Genomic DNA, 18,917 nt, shown 5'->3' on the forward strand with positions numbered 1-18,917 from the left:
CCACTATCACATTTTAGATGAGAACACCTTTAATTTCATAGAACTCATCTTCATGCTTTCCACTATTTTCTAGGGCTAAATCTTCATATTTTTGAGAAATGACATTGTTGGGTTGGGAATTGATGTTCATTGAATATCATTCTTGCTATTCAATGAATTTTCAGTTCCTGATTATTTACTTTCTTCCATGATCATTTACAAAGTAAGAATAGCGGGACACCCTCTTTACAAGAATTAGGTTTACAAGCTTCCTTCATTGGCAAAACTGCAAAAGTGCAATTTTTTATCTTTCACAAAATAATGTGTTTCGCTTTTCCTTATGAGTCGCATCTTAATCATATTGCCAACGTTTCTCTAGCAATAAGTGAAATGCATCTATCGATAATGCATCACACCATAAAGAAACTAAGCAACGAGTAAAAACAAATACCTCACCTGCTTTCGTTAACTATTGTACAAGGGTGCTTTTCTTCTTTCAATTGTGATCTGTCCACCATCTCCCTTGAAATAATATTTTTGTCAAATCCTCCGTCGATAATACGACTACACAATTTTCCTACTGAGTAATACCTTGTTCGGAAGATGTTAGATCGTTGTCATGCCTCTCCATTGATGATCACAAAAGGTAATAAGACTACGCTTTCCACTTTGACGTCTAGTTACAAGATCATCTCGTATGGGATCATTGTGGAGAGACACTTGTCTCGGGTATTCTTAACATTTAGTCTTGAGTCTCGATTCTATTCTTACTCTCAAACGAATCAATCCTCATCATAATTTTGTCCTTGATCTCGATCATTGAAATCTTGAACTCAAGCTTTACATGCCGTGCCCCAAGTCGATGAAAAGTACAAAATTTGCAAGGGAATTGAACAACCACACAAATAGTCCAGTAGATCTTTACAATGCTAGAGAGATAAATGACAATAAATTTGATCCAAAGATGATCAACATACATTAAAACCAAAACCTAAAACAAATAACTTGCAACTATTCATTAATCACCTGAGAAGCAAATCAGAACTTCATATTTATAGCCCCAAAACACCTTTAAAACCCTAGTCTAATCCTAACCATTGGTATGGTATCAATTTTAGCCCTTAGATCAACCTAAATAAAATCAAACTTCTATTTTAGAGCGGCCCAAAATAGAAAAGAAAAGCATATTACATGTTGCTGACCAAAAAACACAATTCACGTTTTTTTGTAGAAAGGCCTCACCAAAACCTACTGAAACTTAACCCAAAATATAAATGAAATCAATAAAAATGCATAAATTATTATGACTTTTGCCAAATTTTGTGACGAACAGAGGCCTGTGAGGTCCACCATGGATGTTAGCATGACCTTTTTTATTTTTATTTTTTTTGAAATGGTGGATGTTAGCATGACGTTTCAAATATTTTTTGAACTTCCTGAAAACTATTTGTGAAATAATTTGTGGCACTCCCATCAATCCATAAACATGTAAGTTATTAATGCCACTGCATCACTTTTTTTCATCAACTTGATGATTGTATTAATATTTCGAGAACTAGTAGAAAGCCACTATTGGGATCAATGGTAACAATTCTTTTTGAGTGAGGGGGTGCATGTGAAATCAAAACTATTGTTTTTGTAAAATATCATTAGAAGACCCACAAGGTCTTGTTCCCATCCTCAATAGACATCCCGTTCATATGATAAAGGACTATAAAAATCACCAATTTATCTTCTACTAGATGAACCCCAAATGAGGCTTTTGGTAGATCAAGGGCCTAGTTCACCCAATTAGGGTGTTCTCAATGGCTTTTGGCGGGACCTATGATTGTTGTTCGGATCGACGGATCCGATCACGTACACGAGGTACAAGTAGAGCCCAACATCACCTGTCTTTTTAGCATTTTCCTAATCTCGCCTATCATTTTCCGTCCAACGAAATGAATGAAGTACAAAAAAAAAGGAGCAAGCCACAACTTGGCCAACAAAGGCGGGAACCGGTCTCACGCAAAAGGACTTACCAAAAAACCCAAAGGATGGCTTCAAATTCATCCACTTCTTTACACATCATACAAATTTTTGGGTGGATTCAGATTCGTCCACTTCTTTACACATCATACACATATTTTCTTCTTCAATTTGTTGATGATATTGATCTATTTTCCATCATTATTCATCCAACAAAATTCATGAAGGACGAGAAAACAAGAGTAACTTAGCTAAAGGGAGTGGGAAGCCAATCTCACCCAAAAGAGACTTAAAGAAGATTTAATAAAGAAACAAAGGGGTACTTGATGAAATTCACCTATCAGGCTATCAATAATGAAATTATAAACATAGACCTCTTCTAACAACATAAGTAACCTTAAAAGAGACCAAACCAATCATCTTTCATATTCATTCTCTAAAAACAAACTTTAATGAACACTCCTTTCTCAAGGACTAACCTATAACCATTGTTTAAAGGGAAAAATACACTTAGACCCCCTGTGGTTTCTGACACATTCAACTTAATCCCTAATGTTTAAAAAGTTACAAGTAGACCCCCTTTGGTTTCAATTTGTGTAAGGTAGACCCCATCAGTTGACGGTTCGTCCACAGATTGAAGCGTTAGGATGATCCTATGGAGCTGATTTTTTGGGCACACCCTATCTATGTCAGGGCCCATCAAATGAACACTTTGGATCATCCAAACAATGTGGGCCCACTGTGTTTTTGGTAGTGTTTGGATTCGGGTATGGGGTTTGGAGGGTTCTATGGGGTCTTCATTAGCATTGATAGTGTTTCAAAAGAAGGGGCCTACCTTATACAAATTGAAACCACAGGGGGCCTACTTTAACTTTTTAAACATGAGGGGTTAAGTTGAATGTGTCAGAAACCATAGGGGGTCTAAGTGTATTTTTCCCTTGTTTAAAAACTCAAACTCACACTCAGACGAGAACACAGCCAACGTAAATCCGAGTCAACTCAAGTATGTCAATGATTGATTAGCTCAAGCAAGTCAAAAGAGTTTTGGTTGACTTGGTAGGGCTCAACTTAGCAATAGACAAGAACTTGGCCCATTTAAAATGAAACATTCTGACCACAACTCTTCCTAATCACCTCCCCACACACAAAAAAACATTCTAAAAAAAAACTCTACCCAATTTGACGAATGACTGCCATACCCAAAACCCAAACTCCCTACACCCCTCCCCCAACCCTAATCCTACGCACCCACCCACACACACTCTCTCTCTATCGATATGTATGTATGTATGTATGTGTATATATACACATAAAGAGAGAGAGAGAGAGATGAATAAGTGGAACTTTTATATAAAAGCGAAACAGCCAATGCAAGCAACAATCCTGCGTTGGAAATATAGGGAAGACAACAATCCTGCCTTTATTTCCAAATGATGATTCTTTTTTTGTTTTTTGAATGGCAATCCAAATGATAATTCTTTTTCAAAAGGTCTCAATATTCCTCACCCATTCTCTAATACCGCTGGCCTATAAGGGTATTATGGGAGATGATTTTTTCACCCCCCTGTAGAATAATGCACCCCCTTCTAACGTGAATTGTGGGAAGACTTGAACCCTTTTTGACATCAAATCACATTAAAAGGGGGCGCATTATCCTACAAGGGGCGAAAAATCATCGCCCGGGTTTTATTTGTGACCTTAAAGCTATGATATAGCCGAAACTTTGAATTTATTGCCAGCACATGTGTCCTGCCATATCCAACACGACACGCATCTCCACACGTGTCGACACCCCTTTGGACACTTTTAATGTACTGTTAGAGTTCTCAAACTTGACATTCTGTTTTATTATTTGTTATAAGTATAAAAGATTAAATAACGCCTTCTCCAACAGCTTAAGCTTTTGGAGAAGTAGGTTAGTTTCTAACATGGTATCAGAGCCAAAGGTCTCTGATACCATTATTGAATATAATTTTTTTGAAAAGCGACAAGTTTATATATATTAATATATGGAATCAAAGATACATGAGATAGGGACCAGCGGTCCCTAGTTGATAAGGATACCGACAAACCAAAAACAAAACCATCGTTATACCAGCAGCGACCAAAAAGAGGCTCCCCTTAAGGTGAACACTTCTTTAATTCCAGAAGGAGCCCTCCGATCTCAGAGGTGAAAACCTCATCGTCTAAGCTCAAAGTCGAGAGCTCCTCATCAGATGGTTCTTTCTCTCCTTTTGCTTTCTTCCTAATAATCATGGCCTCTAATTTTTTGATACCTACCTCCTTATTAACCTCTCACCGAACGCGTCTTGTGATCTTTTCATCCTCCATCATCTTGATGAAGAAAGGATGCTTGTGCATAGGGGAGCGAATTTCTTTCCAATTTCGTAATCCAGTCAGAGTAAAAAACACTTCCGGCCTCCTAGTAGCCGCCTCTTTAAATAACTTCCATTGTCTTTTTAAGAAGTGCCTGATAACTTCTCTATGAGTAGGCGAATGTTTGGAGGCTAAATCCTCCATATAAGCCATCTCTTTCATCTGCTTTAGGGAGTCCTCCAATTCAGATAACTCCACCATCCGTTTTCTCTTTTGGCCGATAATCAAGAGGCTTGAAGAAGCAGGGCTAGAGGACGAAACGTTCTGACTTTCCATTTTTTAGTAGAAAGTCCTGATCCCAGAAATATTAAAAGGAGACGAAGGGGCAAGAAAGGCTAATGTTAAAATAACCGCCTCGGGGCGGCTACATTGCGTAAGCCAAGTATCCGAAATTAATGAGGCGTGTTGATATCTCCCGCTGTCATTCGTAAGCATTAATTGCGCCGATTAGGTCATTTCCAATGCACCTTAATTAGCAAGCTACACAGCCTCCCAAAATATATTAAGCTCACAAGTGATGAATACTTTAGTCATATGTCAGTGATTTTTGGGTGGTCCTAGCAAAGCAGATATTGCAATCATTCCTCCAGTGGCCGTCAATGCTGTAGTACCCATATCAGATCAGAAAAATATCTTTTCCGAATTTCATCCCCTAGACCTACACCAGCACTTTGGGAATCCCCGCATCCACAACCGACTTTGGATAAAGGGGGGATTTCAGAAGTAGAATTGTTAAATTTTAAACCACAAGATGGCCCCTTAGCGGAACAGATTTAGCCATTCTGCAACCTTATTTCCCTAGGCATACAATTTTCGCCTTTCGAGATTCCATGCAAGATCCCGATATGGGTAGTCGAGAGAACCTTGGCCAAAAAATTTTCAGATCTTCTCATCTTCGCTAGTCTACTCTTCCATAACTTCTGGCACAAGGACCTGACAAATCTAGGAAGAATTTTATGACGATGCCCCTTCCTATTAGGCCATTTCTTAGAAGGGTCCGAAAGCGAGGGAGAGGTTTCCGAGGTCCTTTCTGCATCCAGAGGAAGGGACAAAAATGAGATAGGCACTGTATCCTGCATATGACCTAGCAAATCCGTAGGATTCAAATTTGAAATCGAGGGCCCCAATGGGTCAACGGTCTCCTTACCCTGGATTTCCGAGAATAGAGAAATCGGCGGCACTCACTCCGCCGGCAGCTGCTTCGGCCTCTGATTGTTCCAAATTACAACTCCCACAGAGTAACTCTGGTCCAAGACTCGAATCTGAATAAAGGGTGGAATTGGCTTCCACCACGGAACAAGTATTTTAGCGGGATACAAATGCCATGCAATTATTATGATCCCCTTCCATTTTCACTTCCAGCACAAGACCAAGTAGATTACCAAGTGCTTCAACTGTCGATAGGGCCCAAACATGAAGGGGGATGCCATAAAAGTCAAGCCATCGAGCCTCCACACCTTAAGCATACTCTGGGCTCCAGGAGGAAAGAGAAAACAAATGATTGTCCCACGCCTCCGATCCTTTGGCCAAGATCATGGCGGCCTCGCCTTCTGATTCAAATATAAACAAAACTTCATTCCTTGATAACTCACTGGGACAAGGAAGGGAGAGGATATTCCAGGATCTCTTCGCCCACTGCCATAGGTCATCAAGAGATCCAGAAGTATTCCGCTTCCTCCCAATGAGGCAGCTTTTAAAAGTATTCAGTCTTGTTTCTACCTCCTTGCCTGAGATGAGTAAGGAAGAGGGACCCCTTTCAACTAGCAAGGAAATCATCCCTGAATCAGGCCATCGGTCAGTACCTTTACTATCATCATCCAATAAGCCTCCGGTCTTTCCTTTTTCTTATAGATAGCACCCACCGGCCTAACCAAATGGCACCTCCGGCAATTGTTTCTCCATCTGAAATTGAAATAATGACAAGATGAACAACTCCATTCCCCTGTTCTCCGAGTTAGCTCCTTTTTTTTATTCATTGGTTCCCTTCGATGAAATGAGGCTGAAGCTCCTAGCGGTAGATCACAATGGGTTTGCTTACACCATCGACAGCAATGTCACCATTTGAAATTCCAGTATGCGCAAGCTAAGCAAAACCAATCCCCGCTTCCTCCCATCCTGCCAGTGAAATTATTGAATATTGTGTTTACCTCTTTTATTATTAACTCTTCTTTTATTATAAACTCTTCTTTTACCTCTTCTTTATTAATATTTGATGTTATATCCCCTCCCCTAAATAAACTCTTATTCTAATATTGTATTCATTGTATCCTATTTTTCTCCTTTCACGTTGCATATTGGAGACTGAAGAGAACTAGATTAAATTGATGAATGCGTTGTTATTTGACTATCTCATGTTTGTTTTAAATTATACTTGATTAATCCTAAGATTTACTAGTTTTTAAAGTGAATACCATATTTTTATAGGTAAATGAACACCATGTTTATATTGTTGCAAATTATGATAGTAATCAGTAATTTTTATATGCACATAAGTGTATGAGCGTGTCACTATCTCTAGATTTTTAGGGTTTGTCAAAATCAGACACCTTCGTATCCATTTCAAAACTCGACAAAGTAATTTGTGTCCCCAAATCATGATTATATGTACTTTATGAATTAGCAGTGTCCCCATTTCTAAACATTGGGGATTTTCTCTGTCTAACACTCTGTGTCCGTGTCGACACGCGACACTCGTGTCCATGTCCACCAATCATAGCCTTAAATTTTCTTATCTCAAAAGGGCTCATAAAGATAGACAAGCCCTTAAACCCTCCTCTAGACTATCTAATATGTAGCAAGCATAGTAAAGTAGGTAAATTTTTACAGTTCTTTCTTCTGTCCAGAAGGTATTCTTTACAATAGTCAGCATCTTCTTCAGTCCATCATTTATAAATGCTTCCAACATGTTACCATCCTCAAAAGCTTCCTTGCTTTTTATATATGTCAACCTAAACAAAGGTGCATGGCATAGACTAAAAGAAGCACTTTCGAGGAGATTAATTCATGGGTATGGTTATTACGTTCACATTTTTTTGGTCCAACAAGTTTGAGTTGAGCCTGTGAAGGCTCTTACCCTCATTAGTTTGATAGTCTTTCTTACCCTCATTAGGTTCAGATTCCAGGAGAAAAGGCTCCAGAACTAGGAATCACTAACCTTCCACGTAGAATAAGAAACACCATCAGTTTATTGTTGCCATTAAAAAAAACCATCCATTTGAACTTGAAACAGTCAGCTTACGACTACCTTTTGGTGAAGCACTCCTAATGCCTATAACCCATACTAGACTCCCTAAAAATTCAACCACCTACCGTAACGCTCAGAAAGGCTGCTCTTTCGAAATAGTCGAAAAGACCTACCTCCTAAGAAACAATAGATAGTTGAATACTTGGAATGTAGGAGTCACAAAATTAGGTAATGGTAAAAAATAAAGCATTTACCAAAAAGAATGAAAAAATCCTAAATTTAATGGATAGATGCTTTGATTTGCGAATTAAAGGATCAGACAATCTTTTTTCACAAGGATTGGATAAGTCCTCAAAATCGCTTAAGAAATCTTTTCCAACTGTTAGAAAGAAAAGAAGCACATATTATTACTTTTAAAGCATTTACTCAAAAATGAGAATTTCCTAAATTTGATGGTTACATCCTATTTGCAAACTAGAGGATCAAACAATGTTTTTTCACATTGGAGAAGTCATCCAAAAGGACAAAACGCTTAAGAAATCTTTTCTGAGCATTGAAAGAAAATAAGTATAGTTATTTTTCGACTTCCAATATATGTGCAATATGCACGTGGCATATCAATTAGCATTCTTTGATATGGCATATTTCTCGAACAATGACCATAAAAGTTAAATGATATAGGATTGCAAATGATACACCCTTCGTATTAGATATCTCGAAATTAAATCAGATGTATCTTCCAATACACATCAATATTTAATGAGGTTTACATCTCACTGGATTGCAAGAAACGTAGCCTCACTTGAGCCGTTAATTACCAACATGCCCTAAAGAGTCATCATAATTTCATCCATCTAATCCTGATCATGCCACCTATACCCAGTCATTGGCATAATTTTACCAAGGGAGCACACATAAAAATTGAGTTTAAGCATACACTTGGTGGAGATTTCGACATTTTTAGGCCATTGATATTTGCATTACTAAGTTTTGATAATGAGAACAAACTCACTTTGTATTTTCCTTCTTAATCGGATGATGAGAGCTTTCTGGGAACTGCAATAGGTTTTTACAACTGATCCAATAATAAAAGACAAGGTGAGTTCATCTCATTATCAAAAAATGGTTGTGGGAAAATCAGTAGACCATTTTTATTATCTCTTGTTGACTGGAAATTTCTTTCCAACATCCACGCATTTGTTTTTATTTTCTGAATGGCAAAATCCACACATTTGTTCTCCACGATTCCTAGAATTCCTTGCAGAAAATCTCTCAATCAAACGATTTGCCCATTATCATTCTCTTGTTGTTTTCATGTTCTTCGCATTATCCATGAAAATGTTGTTGATGTAATTGTTCCAAATCAACCATAAGCTAACGTAAGCACCACAAGGTGACACCCTATGTTGCATCAGTAAGGGTATGAGTGTCGGAATCCAACACAGGTATCGAGTGTCGAATTCGGCAAAACTTCAAAAAGAAATATTAATGGATTCACCAAAATATTTTAATCAATTATCAAATTGTAGTTACAAGAAGTAATATATTGTAAATTCTAATAATTAAGTAAATATATTGCTCCATTTTCATATAAAAAATCACTATTAGGATGGGAAAAAACTCAAAACATGCGGTAATTACAAAGGTGGGGTAGTAGTATTCAGAAAAAAACAAATAAAGAAACATAGAAGTGTCATCATGAATCATGAAGTAATGGAATCTGAGATGCTCCGACACAGGCACTTCACCCATTTAGAAGAATCTGCGAATAACACAGATGACACCTCAAATTGGGAACCAGCCCATCCATGTGACCCCTTTATTTGATCTTGTCACGACTCTTTATTGTTCTAACCATCGTATTGCGGTTAAATGATACAAGATCACATGAGAAATTTGGAATTCAATTCGTGCATGTCTTGGCTATCGTTCATCTAAATTAATCGAGTAAACAAGCTTTACATGATAATGTTCTTATTTTCATAAAGATAAAACACTCCAAAAGAATCTGGGTCACTATTCTAAGGAAAATTACACTTAAAGGATGATGTACCTATATGACACAACGATAATTGGCTCATCTACATGATGAAAACATGATCCCGATTTTTCATCCAATGGGCTACACCATGGAGATGCCACAGCCTAATAATTGCACTAATCGGATGTTATTGACGATTCAAACAATGACATGCAAATGGAAGGTTGAAAAACTGAACACAAATCTGAATTCGAGTCCTTCGATCAAATGGTATATGGCATCTCCATCATAGGGCCCAATAGAAAGATGATTTGTTTATGGTAGGACCAACTACAAAGTGGTTCATACACTAAATCCGATCATGGTTTTAAATTTCTACCGAAACCGACACGAGACAACCAAAATGTTTACACTTCCATCCCCACCGAAACGATATTGAAACCGAAATGCATACTGAAATCAAAATCGTAAGTACATTAATGGTATATTATATGAGTATGTGTTACATAATTATATTTATATGAATTGCATATGAAATGTGGTCCATACTATGAATACATATTTATATGAATTACATGTGAAATGTTGTATGTACTGAATTATCAAATATACGTGACAACGAAATTCACTGTGTTTGATGTTATTAAACCATTATGGATGGTTGTCTTGCTTACGTGATGGTTTCTAAGTGTGTAATTGTGTTTAATCTAGCATTTCACATTAAAATTCTATCATTTGCATATGTTTCCATTCGTTTGGATTTCCAATGAAACTTTCAACCATAACAAAAATGTTTCTGTTTCCATGGCAACCGAAATTTTAGAAACTTGAGTCTGATAACCACTCTTCCTTAAATGGTCGAGCAATTTGTATCCACACACTAACAATGAAACATTTTCAGTGAACAAAACAATTTGGCAGAAACACGAGCAGCATCATAATCATAGAATAAATCACTGATATACCATGACTTCACATATAATATTTGCAATTTCTGGAATTTTATGAAGTTACATATCTTGAATAAGGGACAACTGTCCGCTTAAATTCTTGAGATAATTATTATCAACAGATTCATCTTGCAAAGAGCATAATTTTAGGGACATAAGGGAGTAATCTTACCTCTAACTTAGCTTTAAAAAGGTCCAATGCAGGTCTTTCCATTTTCCCAATATCCAAAAGTTCAGAAGTTTGTATGCTTGATTTGCCAACTTTGTGTAAACAATATCTTATGCTGGGTTCTAGCTCTTCAATCCGCTCACGACACAAAACTTGATTCTCTATGTCACCATATTTTCCAAGTTCTTCATAAACAGCCCTATCAATCTAACAGGAGTTAGCCCACTTTATAAGTGCTAAAGTATAAAAGATAAATAACGCCTTTCTCCAACAGCTTAAGCTTTTGGAGAAGTTGGTAAGTTAACATGGTGTCAGAGCCAAAGGTCGAGTTCAAACCTCCCGGATAGCCAAAATCCACATGCGATGGTCGGCCCAAAGTGGGACCACATGTGCCACGTGTTTGCCAAGTGGGCCACACGTGCGGGGGAGTGTTAAAAGTATAAAAGATAAATAACGCCTTTCTCCAATAGCTTAAGCTTTTGGAGAAGTTGGTAAGTTAACAATATGTTTTAACAAAAATAAGCAATTCAGATTAAATGAAAGTAGTGTCTAAACTAGGAAGAACTAGAAACAAATACAGACAGAGAAGTTGAAACACAAACAATTACATCTTGAAAAAAAAAAGAAAACAAGTCGATGTTTTCAACAAAAAGATGTGATTTAAAAAAAGAAAGACTTAAAAGTAATCGGTTCAGTATAATGACACTGCAATTATTACAAAATTAAAATAAAGATAATGACATCAATATCAACGACAATGATATACCTGGCACTCTTGAAATTCATTAATGCAGTTTCCAACTCTGATCTTGCTCAAACAAAAGAGTCCCTTTCATGTAAGAGGCGTATGCCTGCACATCAAGAGTTTATGTCATGACCTGATAGACGGGAAGAAAACAATGGCATGTCACAATGACCAAGAATGAATTGAATAAGTAATAAAAAACCATCAACAACTCAGTTTTGGTAACAACTAACTAGGTACAATTAGTACAAAGAATTGGAAACATGAAAACCAAATGAAGGAAAAGGTAACCAAATTAAATAAAAAATTTCCAATTAAAAGTGAGATGAACATGAAGCTTCCTTTATGATCCACCAGCAAAAAAAATTTTAAATGTAATTGCTTGGGCAAAGAGAACTGGTACAAATCCGTGGAGACCAGTGTATATTATCATGGACAATCTTTATCCCCGTAGGGAAATGCTTTGAGACGGAGAAGTACTAAAAATGTGGAAGATACTCTAGCAAGAGGCCATTAAAAAAAAGATACTCTAGCACGAGAAGGCAACTTTGCATGAAGTATCGGCCCTTTTGTAGCGGACAGTCTCTCTTTTGAGGCCACTTCCCCCCTTTGTATTCTCTTTTTTTCTAAAGCATTTTAGCTTCTTTCTTATTGCTGAAAAATCTCATTTATGCCAGTCCCATCATTTAAGGAATGACTGATTTTGGTTGATAAGCAAATCACCTCTCAACTCTTGTAAATCATAACCAAAATGTTTAATCAAAATAAAGAGAACTTCTAAAGCAATGGAATCATAAACAAAGAGGTGATATATATACACACACACACACATCTATAGCTTATATACATATAAGCTATATGAGGTACCCCTCAGATACATTTATACTTATCTTGATTTTTAATAGAAATCAGATTTTTTATTTTAAAAAAAATACTAGGATATGATGTAACAATTGTTTTTCGAAGAATAAATACTTGGGGTTAAATTGAAGCCTCACTGAGTTTTTGTAATAAATACGATATAGCTACGAAAATGAGACTTAGGGTGAAAGGTATTACTTAGGTTTATACATAGGAATAACTTTGGATAAATTATAACAAGAGAGAATGAATAGGATTGAGAAGAACAAATTGAGTTAGAAAAGAGCTTGAAACACTAGAATAATAAAATTGACACCCTTTGATATGTCACATTTACATGCTACTTTCCAATTGATACATAGGGCATCTCACCTAGAATCTTCACCCAAAAATCCAAGGCAAGTGATAGTGACTCATATAATAATGGTTTCATTAATGGCTTTGATATTATAGTTCTGTTTTCTGATGATTATGTTCATGTCTTTCGTTCCTATATTTTAGAACTGCCAAAAAGAAAATATCTGTTTGAGATATCTGTTTTATGATTTTATTATTTGTTGACCATATGTATATACATGATGATTTTGACACACACACAACACACACACACACACACACACACACAGTGATTTTGAGCCACATACTTCAATATGTGATGGATATTGATGGCCGTGTATATACATATGAAGATCTGGATTCGACCCGTATGTCTACTTGTACCATGATTGGTTGATAACCCTTTTATTTGCTCTCATGTTCTTGCTATCGTTCCCATGCTCTTACTATTCTCATGTTCTTATTCCTATTTTGTTGCCTATTCGTCAATTGTCATAAGAAACATTTTTATAATCCAATTTCTTTTTTGTTACTCTTATTGTGTGAGCCACTAAAAGATCTTGCTCTCATTCAGTTTACTACAGTTTTTGTAGGTTGACAAGATGACACAAACACAAATAAGGGAGCTTAAAGGGATCGAGGGAAGAGTGTTTGTCCGTGTGGCCTTGTAGGTTTGAATAGTTATCATTGTCATGCAATAGGCCTTAGTTTGTTTTATTCAGTTGGTTACTTTCAGGTTATGTCAGGAAAACTTTTTGAATTTTAGTGTCGGTGGTAAGTAATTTCAAAAAGGAATTGATGTTTAGTATTTTTGCAGTTGTGAGTTTTATCGTGTCCCTTTTCGGGTAGCAACTCGGATTTTGGAAAAATGAAAAAAAAATTATGTCTAAAAATTTGCCCCGAATCCGGGTCGTTACATCAAACGACTTGTTCTCTTTGTAACACCTCTGACAAGAACCCCCGATCATCTAATTTATCTCTGTGATTAGTCTTCCAATATCTAGAAGCCTTTTCTTAGTCTTTAGAATATCAGAGTCCCCGGGAATGTTTCTAATTTGGTCAATCTTTGACTCAAGTGGACTAATCAGAAATTCGGGAACAAAAGGCTTTCTTGTATTTTGGAAATGGTTTTTTTTTTAATAAAGGCAGATTTCATTAAAACAAGCAAAGACCGAGATGGTCAATACATGCATAAGATAATCGAAATAATAATACAAAAAAAGAACAAGGATTCAAGGAGGGAGGAAGTCAAATAACTCCAAGCCGTCCTTGGAGATGCCATCCCTGGCAAGCCTATCGGCAACACTGTTAGCCAATCTCCTAACATGCCAGAAAGATATGTTCGCACCACTCGTCCTATCTTGGATCTCATGAAAAAGAGAAGCAAATCTCCACCCATACGAATGGGATCCTCTAAGCCATTTTTTTATCAAGTTTAGAGAATGCCCTTCCACTATCACTTTATCCATGTCTTCAACCTCCAATAGGTTTATTCCTTGATATGCAGGTTTCACTTCCGCTTCACCAAAGTCGGCTACCCCTATGGGCCCCGCAAATGCCCACCTCACCGATCCATTCTCATCACTGAGAACTCCTCCAATGCCAAATGGCCCAGGGTTTCCCATGCTAAAGCCATCCAAATTAACTTTCAGCAAACCTGGGGCAGTTGGTTCCCACTCCTCAACAATCTTGGGTCCCTGTTCTAAGCTATAGCAAGCCTCCTTCCGGCCATTCCATAGATCAAAGGCTGACACGAACCTAAAGCAAGGCAGGACCTTTAGCCAAGAGATTGTTAGGGCTATCACTTTGTTGGAAAGGTATGAAGGCCTTTTTGCATAGCTTTTGAAGACATGTTCATTTCTCTCTTTCATCAATACCCACAAATGTTGCTAGAAGAGCTACATTCCACAGAATCTTCGTTTTATCCTCAATGGGAACATTGCCCAACTTTCTAATAACTCAATAAGTTTGGCATGAAAAACCCGTGATATTCCAAATCTCACCAAAATATAGTTCCACACCTCCCAGGCCACTTTATAACGCAAGAACAAATGATCCACTGATTCACCGACCTCAATACAAATTGCACGATGATCTACAATCAACATTTCCTGTTTTCTCAAGAAGTCCACCGTCTGAATCCTTTCTAGAAAGGCCACCCAACTAAAAGCACATACCTGGGAGGGGCATGGATGGACACACTTTGGCTACTCTGGAGGGCACAAGGCAAGACACAAGATGGTGGTAGAATGACATGACTAAGAATTCCTCAGACGAGTTCCAAATTCGAACCCTTTTATTTGCACCGGACTACTTTATATAACAACCTTATAGCATCTCAAGAAACCTTCCCGTCACCAAGGTTTTAAATTTCGATTTCGGGGGTAATTTTTGTCCTCACCAAGACCGAAATTTTAGCCAATATCCCGAAATTTCAGCCGAAATTCAGTAAAGGCACTCGAAATGTCGGTTTTTTGGGCCAAAATTTCGGAAATTTCGGCTGAAATTCTGTAAAGAAATAAAAAAAAATAATATTTTATCAAAAATTCCGTAAATCGGAAATTTCTGACTAACACTATAGCCAAGATATACAGCTCTGGAAAAACCTCCTTTAGTGGAAGGGGCGGACACCACTTATCATGCTAGAACTTGACCAAATCACCTTAATAGACTCTGTATATTGGAAATTGTTATTCCCCTCTTTGTTGGATAATATAGTTAGAACATAACAATCGTATCTGTGACAGAAAATTTTGTAGTCCCGAGTTCATAGTCAATAAAAGCATAGTGGAAGCTGTTGAAAGGGTCTCTAAAAGCCTGACTCATTACTGGCATTCCTCTTTGTGGAATTATTAATGATTGATTTGGGGTTTGTTATAATTTTGTTAACACCCCTCCCCGCGCCCTCCCCAACAACAAAAAAAACACAACACATAGACACACAAAAAGGCCTCTTGGTAGCTGGATGGTCGGATGGAAAGATATTGCTCAAATGGATGAGGAAAAAAGTGAGAAAATATCCAAGAGATGGATTCGGGTCATTAAGTGATTAGAAGTAGGTTTTTAGGTTGAAGAGGGGATGGGTTGGGTTTAGCATTGATGAAGGAAAGGTTGAGGGGTTTTGAGTTACGCAGGCAGAAGATTGTGGGTTTGGAGGCTTATGAAATAAGAAGGGTTGTGGCGATTGGAGACTTCATGAAAGGAAGATCGGGTTTTGGGATTCATTAGGGTCGGTTTTTTAGAGTTTTTAATATGGGAATGTAGATATTGGTGATTGAAGGATTAAATCGAGACAATGAGTTAGGGTTTTCCAACCAATTGTTTTTGGTGGATTAGAAAGAGAGAGATAGTTAAGGTTTTCTAGGTGGCAAAGAAAGGGAAGTCTATGCTTTTAGTTGTCAAAGTATATGAGGGAGAATAAAATAACCTATATAACCTTAATGAAAACAATGAATGACTCTTAAAGCAAAGTTTAAAAACTAAACCAGAGGCCAAAGTGGTGAAGCAGGTATTCGGTTCACAGTGGCCCTAAAGCTGGTTCACACTGGTTCGATTACGAGTTGGGAACAGTTCAAACAGTTCCCTGGCTTTTCCATCATTTTGAGTAAAAAAGACGGGATCTGCTTTCCAATCCAACATAGTGAAAGTGGAACTGTCTAGTTGGCGCTATTCCTGAAAACACTGCTGTTAGGGGGCAGTCTGTCACCATCATGGTTTTAAATTTCGACCGAAATCCGAAATTTTGAAATTTTGGATTTCGGTGGGGACCAAAATCGAAATTTCGCGAATTAATTTCGGTCCAAAATTTCGGTTCGAAATTTCGATTAAAGGCCATTTTTTATTTTTTCTTTAAAAAATGTTACGAAATTTCGGATTTCGATGGGGTCCGAAATCGGTACCGAAACCGAAATTTAAAACCTTGGTCACCATCTCCCATCCAAGTTCCATTGAGGAAACTGCATCTTTTTGTTTCTCTTTCCTTTGAACAGTAAGGGTGAACCCTTTAGCAATAAGAACAACAAAAAAAGGAAGAGACAATAAAGTGACCCGCCAAAGGATAATTAAAACACAATATAACGCTATAACACCATAACAACAAAAAAACGACGGCAAAAGGTGACGCAGATCGTAGGCCAATAAGTGGCATATTTGCCCATTAGGATTTCTAGGCATTTATTTTCCATGTTATTTAGTTTTAGGCTTTTCTTTTCAATGTTATTTAGAATTAGGAAGTTTAGCCTTTTGGGATTCTTATTTTAGTAGGTGGAATCCGCTAGACATGATGCAAAATGGATCTTGTTCTATCGTTGATCAGAGATTTCTATACGAAAAATACGAATCGGAGTTTGAAGAAGAGGAAGGAGAAGGAGTCCTCAACCAGCAACAGATAGAGGAGGATTTATTCAATCACATAGTTTGGGCTCCTAGAATATGGTACCACTGTGGCAATCTATTTGATTGTATCGAAAGGCCCAATGAATTGGGATTTTTATTTTTTTTTTGAATGGTAACAAAATTCATTAAAAGAAGACTGAGAAGGTCCCCCTTCAAGTACAAAGACACACATACAAGGCAAGAAAGACAGATACAACCCCGCAATAGAAAAACATCTAGAAATATGTTTGTGAAGTGTGGTGTATATACCTTTTCATAATGATATTTATATGAATTTCATATGAAATGTAGTGTATGTATTATGTATAACCTTAGTTATATTTACTGCTTTTGTGTATGTTTTGTATTAGGCCATCTTGTCTGCTTTCTTTGTTTCTCGACTATTATATTGATATAATTATTGTTACCTTTCAATGTATGTATATATACCTTTTCATACATCTCCGATACAATTAAGGCAAAATCTCTTTTAGGTTATTAAAGAGTCCATGTTAACAACTGTTGTCAAATGCAACTTCATAAACAGTTTTTTTGAAGACTGAAGTAGGTGCTAAATTGCGAATAGGCCATATACACTTTGTAAAACAACACTATCCTACGGTGTAAAGTCATGATTATCCGTGTGATTTCCTTTTAGTGCTCGAATTAGGAGTTTCCGGAGCCATCCTTTGTGAACTCTTTTTGTTCTTCTCCATCAGATTTTTCTTTTAGTGCTTGACTTAGGAGTTTCTGGAACCATCCTTTGTAAACTTTTCTTGTTCTTCTCCATCGGTTCACATGTGGTTGTGAAATAGCAAGGATAGTTCTTGGTTCCTTAGTTTGTTGTGGAAGCGCATTTGCGAGTACGTTCTCCTTCCATTTTGGTAAGCCTTGTTATTGTCCCCATGTAGCTTCTTAACTATCTCCCCTCTTTTTGAAGTTTGATTGCTCGCAAGAATAGTGTTTTCAATAAATATGCCTTCCGTTGATCATGGTTTTAAACTTAGGCCGAAATAACAGATTTCATCCGGGACCAACGCCGAAAGTACATAAATCCAAAATTACGGCGAAATTACACCAAAATCCAAAACTCCGCCAAAATTTACAAGATTCCCATCGAATTTTACAAGATTTCCACCGAAATTTTAAGATTTGCACAGAATTGTTGTAAACTGCCAAAATTGTTTTTTCGAATTTTACATGATTTCAGCCGAAATTTCGGCCTAAATCGAAAATTTTCAGTTCGGTTGTGGCCGAAAACGACATTTAAATCCTTGCCGTTGATGCCTTGAGTCATACACTCAAAGGCATAACTTCTTTGAGAAGTACACCTCGTGACACTGGCTGGAGGAGGCAGTGACCATAAATGTAAAACTTCATTTCTTTTTCCATCTCAACTTTAAGCTACTCAATATGTATAAGTTTAGATGGGTGGGATGAGGTTTATAATACCTATATTATCAACAAGCCTCTCGTTTGAGATTTGGAGAGGATTGTTCATTGGGGGTCTAGGTTTTGGAGAAAAAATATTTGCAACCATTCGATGGAATGAGAAACCGTTGCATCTGAATGATATCTCTTATTAAGGTCTATTGTTTGAAAAAGTCGATGGAGAATGAGCACCCCATTGCAATGCTGAATGAAAATCCCTTTGTCACACCTATTTTATTTTTTATTTTATCTATCTTCTTATTAAATCTTCGATATCATTCGGTTTGCCATTTGTCTTGTGTTTTGAATTGTTTTTTTTTTGAATGGTAATATGATAATATGATATATTAAAGAAGACTGAGGGAGTCCCCCTTACAGAACTAGAAGAGAAATAAAAACAACAAAAACTAGGATTGTGTTTTGAATTGTTATGAGAGACTACTTGGGCTATGGGTTTTAAACTTCGGTTTCGGTTTCAATTTCAGTCACCACGAAAACAGAAACGTTTTCAGTTTCAGTTGGAAATTTTGGCGGAAATCCTGTAAAATCATGGAAACACATGG

The 18,917-nt window shown here is 37.0% G+C and overlaps 1 protein-coding gene across 4 annotated transcripts in view; it reads right to left on the minus strand.

The window, feature by feature from the left end:
* The window catches only part of LOC143860782 (uncharacterized), a 35,391-nt gene that overhangs the window by 11,298 nt on the left and 5,176 nt on the right, over positions 1–18,917 (minus strand). For 3 of the 4 annotated variants that reach the window (XM_077371598.1, XM_077371597.1, XM_077371596.1), the window contains exons 3-4: positions 11,374–11,458; positions 10,611–10,806 (exon numbers count right to left, since the gene is read on the minus strand). In XM_077371598.1, the coding sequence (XP_077227713.1) occupies positions 10,611–10,806; positions 11,374–11,393 (216 nt within the window). In that variant the 5' untranslated portion in view covers positions 11,394–11,458. Of the gene's footprint in view, positions 1–10,610; positions 10,815–11,373; positions 11,459–18,917 lie in introns of all 4 variants that reach the window. The other variant, XM_077371599.1, reaches the window with a different exon arrangement.

The sequence above is a fragment of the Tasmannia lanceolata genome, unplaced genomic scaffold, assembly GCF_043159265.1.
Source record: "Tasmannia lanceolata isolate RefF3 unplaced genomic scaffold, GAP_Taslan_0.1 ptg000037l, whole genome shotgun sequence".
NCBI classification, from domain to species: Eukaryota; Viridiplantae; Streptophyta; class Magnoliopsida; order Canellales; family Winteraceae; genus Tasmannia; species Tasmannia lanceolata.